Source organism: Leucoraja erinacea, chromosome 35 (genome assembly GCF_028641065.1).
Source record: "Leucoraja erinacea ecotype New England chromosome 35, Leri_hhj_1, whole genome shotgun sequence".
NCBI lineage: Eukaryota > Metazoa > Chordata > Chondrichthyes > Rajiformes > Rajidae > Leucoraja > Leucoraja erinaceus.
This window is the reverse complement of record NC_073411.1, coordinates 12549039-12557701: the sequence shown is the minus strand read 5'-3', so window position 1 is coordinate 12557701 and position 8663 is coordinate 12549039. Positions and strand designations below refer to the sequence as shown.

The following is an 8663-nucleotide window of genomic DNA, read 5'->3' as shown; positions in this document are numbered from 1 at the left end:
CACACACACACACACACACCACACCCACACACACACACACACACACACACACACACACACACACCACTGGATGGCGTAGGACTGACAGAGGGAGCCCCGTCTAGTGGAAGAGACGCGAGGGGCAGGATTGTGTCCCGTCTACAGTCTGACCTACTCCTCTCCACGCCCCAGCGTCAGGCCACTCGGCCCTGCCCGTCGCACCTAGCCCCTGAGCGCCGCTCCCTCCCTCCCTCCCTCCCTCCCTCCCCGAGGCACCGGCGGATGCGCCAAGCGAGGGGAGGGGTGCACGAGTCTAGTTCTCTGTGGTCGTGGCTGTAATCGCCGCTGGAAGCAGCGGAGAGAGGCAGAGAGAGAGGCAGAGAGAGAGAGGCGGCGGCTGGGAGCCGCATATAGAGGGGCGGCGGCTGGACGGGACCCTCACACCCACACCCACACCCACACTGTCCCGGGGCAGATCTTGCATCAACTAGCTGCCGGGCGCTTCGCCTTTGCCGGTCCCGGAGCTGGACTGCGGACAGACGGACGGACGGGATGGATTGGCGCTGGAGCCGGGCTCTCTCGCCTGTCAGTCGCTGAAGCCCCTTGGAGCAGCGGGGGGAGTGTGTGCGTGTGTGTGTGTGTGTGTGTGTGTGAGAGATAGAGAGAGAGAGTGAGTGAGAGGGAGGGAGACAGAGTGTGAGAGAGAGAGATAGTGTGTGTGAGAGTGTGAGTGTGAGAGAGAGAGTGAGTGTGAGAGAGAGCGATAAAGAGAGAGAGAGAGAGAGAGACAGTGAGAAAGACAGAGAGACAGAGTGTGAGAGAGAGGGAGAGTGTGAGTGTGTGAGTGTTAGAGAGATAGTGTGTGTGTGAGAGAGATAGTGAGTGTGTGAGAGAGATAGTGAGTGTATGTGAGAGAGAGTGAGTGTGAGTGTGAGAGAGAGACAGTGAGTGTGTGAGTGTTAGAGAGATAGTGTGTGTGTGAGAGAGATAGTGAGTGTGTGAGTGAGTGTGAGAGAGAGTGAGTGTGAGTGTGAGAGAGAGATAGTGAGTGTGTGTGTGTGTGTGTGTGTGAGGGAGCGCACACCCCCTTCTGGATCAAAGCGGCGTCTGTGGAGATTGTTTTAACATGATCTGTGCAAACCTGCTCTTCATTCTGATCGTTATAGGTGAGTGGTGGGTGGCGAGGCTTTGCCGGGGGGGGGGGGGGGGGGGGGGGGGGGGAGGGGGGGAGGGGGGAAACACCGAGTCTTGGTCCTGGGTCCTGGGTCCAGCAGCGGACTCGCCCGGGAGCTGGAGGGAGGCAGAGGGGGGTTACTGGCGGCTGGGCTAGCGACATGCCCGTTACATACCGGCGGTACCTTAATGCGGCGCCTCTGGTCTCTGGGATAGGAGGGAGAGACCATGGGGAGAGGACTTGGTGCCCAGAGATAGTGGGGAGGGTGAGGGGGGGGGGGGGGGGGGGGGGGGGGGGAGTTAGAGGGGGGGGGGGGGAGTGGAGGGGAATAAGGGGAGAGTGAGGGGGGGAGGAGGAGGGAAGAGGGGAGGGGAGGACGGGGGGAGAGAGAGAGAGGGGGAGAGGGGGAAAGAGGGAGAGAGAGAGAGATAGAGGGAGAGGGAGATGGAGAGAGATAGGGAGAGGGGGATAGAGAGAGAGAGGGAGAGGGGGAGAGAGGGAGAGAGATACAGGGAGAGGGAGAGAGGTGCAGGGAGAGGGAAAGATACGGGGAGAGAGGGAGAGAGAGATACGGAGAGGGAGGAATGAAGAGAGGATTTAGAAATATGCAGAGAGAGAGAGAGAGGGGGGCGAAGAGAGGGGGGGTGGGGGGGGGGGGGGGGGGGGGGGGGGGGGGGGGTAGGGATGGAGTGACCCAGGGAAGAAAGGTAGAGATGGTGATGAAGACAAAGAATGGTCTGGTCGGGGCTGAGCTGAAAGGAGAACATCGATATTATTTCCCATTCCCTCCCGGTTTGGACCAGGAACCGCTCCATGAATTGTGTGGGAAGGAACTGCAGATGTTCTTAAATAACTCAGCGGGACGGGCAACATCTCTGGAGAGAAGGAATGGTGACGTTTCGGGTCGAGACCCTTGTTCAGACTGACATTCATCAGAATAGAATTAGCCAGGGCGAGCAAGTTTAATACAATGGTTTTCACGAATACTTGTATTTGATGCTGTCTGGGCCGGTAGGTGAGGGGAGATAGTGGGGAATTTTATAGAATGTCTTCATGCTAAGGGGTGTGATAAATCAGCGTGTTCTTTGGTCAGTTGAGCATCAGAGTGTGAGCGTTAGTTAGTGTTTAATAATATTACCAGTAGTGTGATAAATGGCTAGATGTCTCATTATACTTAAACCCAGCTCGAGTCTCTGTCCCACCAGAGTGACACCAACCTGATGCAGCAAGAGGACCAAATGATTGGGGGTGGGGGGTGGCTGAGAAGGAAACAGGTGAGAGAAGACTCGTGTGGCAGGGAACAGGTGCACGGAGTAAATGGGCCGAGTGGCCTGTTCTCTTTAATGTTGATGCTCGCAACCATGCAGTAACTCATGGAAACCAATGGAGGGAGACAGTGAGGCAGAAATAGGGAAAGGTGGGGAGGGGTGAGGTGGGGAATTTGGGGGGGTGGAGAAGGGGGGGGGGGGGGGGGGGGGGGGGGGGGGGGGGGGGGGGAGAGAGGGGGAAGGAGAAGGAGAGAGAGGGGGAGAGAGGGGGAGAGAGAGGGAGAGAGAGAGGAGGGGGAGAGAGAGACGGTGGGTACATGGAACAAGCTGCCAGAGGAGGTAGCTGACTGGGGCAAGTATAATGACAACATTTAAAATATATTTTTTACAGGTACATGGATCAGAAAGGTTTAGAGGGATATGGGCCGAACGTGGGCAGATGGGGCTAGCAGAGGAAGGGCATCTCTTGGCCCACATGGGCATGTTGGGCTGAACGACCTGTTTCCGTAACTGTGAGAAAGAGAAAGGGAGACAGACAGAGAGAGGGAGAGAGAGGGGAAGAGGGGAATGAGAGAGGGCAGAAAGGGAGAGAAGGAGAGGTAGAGAGGAGAGAGAGGGTGGGAAGGAGTAAGAGTGGGGGAGAGATGGGGAGAGAGAGGGAGAGAGAGAGAGAGAGTAAGAGAGTAAGAGAGGCAGAGAGAGAGAAAGAGGAGAGAGGGAAGGAGAAGGAGAGAGGGAAGGAGAAGGAAGGAGAAGGGAAGGAGAAGGAGAGGCAGACAGAGAGAAAGAGGGAGGGAGAGAAAATGAATGTCTGTGTGAGTTTGTTACTGTTCATTAAAATATTAACACACACTTCTGAATGAAATAATAATGTGGAGGAAAGTTGAGTTAATGAATAAAATATTGAGTGGAAATGGGAATCTGTACAATCCATATGATCTCTAAATGCAATATTTGCATAACTATAACTCAGCATAGGTAAATTGTCCACAGATTAGAACAATGAAACAGAATGCTAATTGAATACAGCATGGGCTGCTCATGAATCTGCTACTAATGTGTGTGTGTGTGGATGTAATGCAGTGTCTGCAGAAACCAGCTTGTGCCGGAGATGTCCTTGGTTTAGTTATTTAACCACTTGCTTTGGACTATAGTGATATAGCACGGAAACAGGCCCTTCAGCCCACATCTTGGGGTAGTTTGTGATTCTCACTGGGAGAAGGCAATTGTCTCCAATGCAGTTAACATTCTCCAATCCCCAATGATAATAACCATTTGCCAGATCTTATTTCAAATAATCATCCCTAGAGAGGAAAGGGGCACTGCTGTTGTGGGAGTGTACACCAGCCGTTATGCAATTGTATAGGATGTCCTGTCTTCACAGATTGCCAAGACTTGAGGGCCTGAGCTACAGGGAGAGGTTGGGCAGGCTAGGACTTTATTCATTGGAGTGCAGAAGGGTGAACGGTCTAATTTAATTTAGAGATCCAGCCTGGAAACAGGCACTTTGGCCCATCAAGTCCACACTGACGAGGGATCAGCGTATACTAGCACTACCCTACACACTTGGTGCAATGTAACAACTCTACAGAAACCTGGACTTCCAGAAAGCATTTGATAAGGTCCCACATAGGAGATTAGTGGGCAAAATTAGAGCACATGGTATTGGGGGTAGAGTGCTGACATGGATAGAAAATTGGTTGCCACTTTCATTTCACTGCACATCTCGTATGTGTATGTGACAAATAAACTTGACTTGACTTGACTTGACTTGGTTGGCAGGCAGGAAACAAAGAGTAGGGATTAACGGGTCCCTTTCAGAATGGCAGGCAGTGACTAGTGGGGTACCGCAAGGCTCGGTGCTGGGACTGCAACTATTTACAATATACATCAATGATTTGGATGAATGGGTTCAAAGTAGCATCAGCAAATTTGCGGATGACACAAAGCTGGGTGGCAGTGTGAACTGTGAGGGGGATGCTATGAGGATGCAGGGTGACATGGACAGGTTGGGTGAGTGGGCAGATGCATGGCAGATACAGTTTAATGTGGATAAATGTGAGGTTATCCACTTTGGTGGCAAAAATAGGAAGGCAGATAATTATCTGAATGGTGTCAAGTTGGGAAAAGGAAAAATACAAATAGATCTGGGGGTCCTTGTACATCATTCACTGGAAGCAAGCATGCAGGTACAGCAGGCAGTGAAGAAAGCGAATGGCATGTTGGCCTTCTTAACAAGAGGAGTTGAGTATAGGAGCAAAGAGGTCCTTCTGCAGTTGTAATGTGACCACACCTGGAGTATTGTGTGCAGTTTTGGTCACCAAATTTGAGGAAGGACATTCTTGCTATTGAGGGAGTGCAGCGTAGGTTTACAAGGTTAATTCCCGGGATGGCGGGACTGTCATATGTTGATAGAATGGAGCAGCTGGGCTTGTACACTCTGGGGTTTAGAAGAGGGGATCTTATTGAAACATATAAGATTATTAAGGGATTGGACACGCTAGAGGCAGGAAACATGTTCCCGATGTTGGGGGAGTCCAGAACCAGGGGCCACAGTTTAAGAATAATGGGTAGGCCATTTACAATGGAGATTTGAAGTAAACGGATCTGAAGTAACAGATGATACATAAATAACACAAATTGAACCAAACAGTTGAAATCTGAAATAAAATCAGTAAATATTGGATCAGTGGAGAGAGAGGAACAGAGCTGCCATTTTGAGTTGTTTAAGAAAGAACTGCAGATGCTGGAAATATCAAAGGTAGACAAAAATGCTGGAGAAACTCTGTGGGTGAGGCAGCATCTATGGAGCGAAGGAATAGTTGCCTCATCCACTGAGTTTCTCCAGCATTTTTGTTTATCTGCCATTTCAGTTGATGACTTTTTACTGTTTGATGAAAGGTTGAAAGATTCCTCTCGTTCCTGGCACAGCCAGCAGATGCTGCCTGACCCAATGAGCATTTCTGGCACATTGACCCACTGCAAGGGCCAGGAAGCGAGTGGGCAAGATCATCTCTGACCCCTCTCACCCTGGCCACAAACTCTTTGAATCACTTCCCTCTGGAAGGCGACTCCGGACTGTCAAAGCTGCCACAGCCAGACATAAAAATAGTTTTTATCCACGAGTAGTTGCTCTACTCAACAGCGAAAAATCTGTAGCCTCCCTTTGATCTGGTATTTTGTTGGTTCACATGCTTGATCAATGGTGTTTTATCATTATTAATGTTTAGTGTTTTCTGAGTCATTCGTAACTGCCACTGTTTGTCATGTTGTTACTTGTGGGCGGAGCACCAACGCAAATTCCTTGTATGTGAATACTTGGCCAATAAACAACGTACTTACTTACTTCTTTCTCTCCGCCTGTCCTGCAGATGAGATGCTGCAGTGTGTCGGTGACCCAGCTCTGGCAGCGGGCTTGAGCGTGGACTGCGTGACGGCCAATGAGCAGTGCGCGGCAGAGTCGAGCTGCAGCAGCCGCTACAGAACACTGCGTCAGTGTCTGGCTGGGAAAGCAGCCATGCTCTTCGGACCCCAGGCCAAGAATGAGTGCATCGTGGCAGTGGTGGCCCTGCAGCGCAGCACGCTCTTCGACTGCCGCTGCAAGCGTGCCATGAAGAAAGAGAAGCAGTGCCTGGCCATCTACTGGAGTATCCACCAGAGTTTGCAACAAGGTAAATCTGTTCATTCTTATTTTATAAATTAGTACATTCTGCTCATTCTTAGTCACTCACCCACAGAACAGTGATTCACGCCCTTTTTTATTTTTATTTAAAAAAAATTAATTTCACCTTTTTAAATTAATTTCACGAAGTCCAGCAACTAAGTTACTGAGAAACATAGAAATTAGGTGCAGGAGTAGGCCATTCGGCCCTTCGAGCCTGCACCGCCATTCAATATGATCATGGCTGATCATGGAGAAAGGTTGAACAAGTTAGGTCTTTATTTTTTGGAGCGCAGAAGGTTAAGGGGGGACTTGATAGAGGTCTTTAAAATGATGAGAGGGATAGACAGAGTTGATGTGGATAAGCTTTTCCCACTGAGAGTAGGGAAGATTCAAACAAGGGGACATGACTTGAGAATTAAGGGACTGAAATTTAGGGGTAACATGAGGGGGGAACTTCTTTACTCGGAGAGTGGTAGTGAAAAAGCTACTTATTTTAACTACTAAACCAGGTTCGCTTCTTAATAAACAGACACCACACAAACTGTTTGGTAGACCAGTTCAAAACTTTACTTAACATCGGCCGATGGAAGGGAGCGAGGATTCCAGCTAAGTGACCAATGTAGACACTCAACTGTCCCCGGTCCTCTTCTCTGAACAACAGAATTACATTGCCTTAAATAGGGTTTTTTTGTCCCCTTATCACATTCCACAGACATTAGGGTCAAAGTAATGGAAAGGGTTTATGGTCAAACCTTTTTTTTACTGGTACAAGATATACTAAAAAACATGTCTATTTGTTTTATCTCCAAATAGGGGAGCTCTCTTACGCTGCTTCCTCTGTCATTTGGTCCTCATAAACAGGGTCATTTGTTTACAAAGATGTGACTGTTTATTTCTCTCTTCCTTTATTGTGCATTTGTTTATGGCATCTTACTTTCAAAGATATGCTCCTTACTTGGGAGACAATGTTAAATACCCCGCAACCTGAGGAAAGGCTAATTTGACACTAAATATAAGCTGTAAGCTAGCCCAGAAACCAATTTAATATCTTCTTATATTTTTAACTAAAACTCGGCTTCATCAGTAGCTGTGTGGAATGAGCTTCCAATGGAAGTGGTGGAGGCAGGTTCGTTTTTATCATTTAAAATTAAATTGGATAGGTATATGGACGGGGAAGGAATGGAGGGTTATGGTCTGAGCGCAGGTAGATGGGACTAGGGGAGAATACTTGTTCGGCACGGACTAGAAGGGTCGAGATGGCCTGTTTCCGTGCTGTAATTGTTATATGGTTATAAAAATACATATATATTTTTGCCATTAATAGTCCTGTTGATTTATTTTCTTGTGAAACAGATTTTTTTTTTTTTTAATTTTTATAAAATATTTTGAACTCAGCGGGTGCAGCAGCATCTATGGAGCGAAGGAAATAGGCAACGTTTCGGGCCGAAACCCTTCTTCAGACTGAGGGAAATAGGCAACGTTTCGAGCCGAAACCCTTCTTCAGACTGAAGGAAATAGGCAACGTTTCGGCCCGAAACGTTGCCTATTTCCTTCGCTCCACAGATGCTGCTGCACCCGCTGAGTTTCTCCAGCATTTTTGTCTAACTTCGATTTTCCAGCATCTGCACAGTTCCTTCTTAAACACGTATCCTACAAACCTGTGGGTCTTTGGAGTGTGGGGGGAAACCGGAACAGCCAGAGAAAATCCACGCAGGTCACGGGGAGAACGTGCAAACTCCGTACAGACAGCACCCGTAGTCAGGATCGAACCCGGGTAACTGGCGCTGTGAGGCAGCAACTCTACCGCTGCGCCACCGTGCATTTATGGATCAATTGCTAGTCATTGATTAGTAATAGATGGATATGTAATTGGGTAGCATGGACTTGGTGGGCCGAAGGGCTGTTTCTGAGCTGTCTAACTCTCTGACTGTGGGCAAGAAAGAACTGCGGATCTCTCTGACTGTGGGATTTGAAGTTTCCAAACCCGTGGAGTTTTTTTAAAATCTTAAGATGAAATGTAGGTTAAAGCTGAAGCCATTAATCGTGAAAAGGAAATTGAGATTTAAAGCTGCCGAACCTGAGGTTGGGAACTGGAATTTATCTCTGTCGGCTTGAAAGATTTCACAGGGAAGTTTCGCAGTCGGGCAGTGGATTGAACATAGCTGCTTCCAAAGAGGAAGTGGCTGGGCTGAACGCAATCAAACTGGTGCCAGGGTAGAAACCGTCCATTCGGCCCATCAATGCTGTCATCTGTTCTACCTTTTAGTTTAGACAATAGACAATAGACAATAGGTGCAGGAGTAGAGGCCATTCGGCCCTTCGAGCCAGCACCGCCATTCAATGTGATCATGGCTGATCATCCCCAATCAGTACCCCGTTCCTGCCTTCTCCCCATATCCCCTGACTCTGCTATCTCTAAGAGCCCTATCTAGCTCTCTCTTGAAAGCATCCAGAGAACCTGCCTCCACCGCCCTCTGAGGCAGAGAATTCCACAGACTCACCACTCTCTGTGAGAAAAAGTGTTTCCTCGTCTCCGTTCTAAATGGCGTACCCCTTATTCTTAAACTGTGTGTGGCCC

General features: G+C 49.0%; 1 protein-coding gene across 1 annotated transcript in view; it reads left to right on the top strand.

The window, feature by feature from the left end:
- Positions 1-271: 271 nt before the first annotated feature.
- gfra2b (GDNF family receptor alpha 2b) overlaps positions 272-8663 on the top strand; it is a 116401-nt gene continuing 108009 nt past the window's right edge. Inside the window, exons 1-2 of the mRNA XM_055662326.1 lie at positions 272-1145; positions 5793-6092. Coding sequence (XP_055518301.1) covers positions 1106-1145; positions 5793-6092 — 340 coding nt within the window. The 5' untranslated portion in view covers positions 272-1105. The remainder of the gene's footprint in view (positions 1146-5792; positions 6093-8663) is intronic.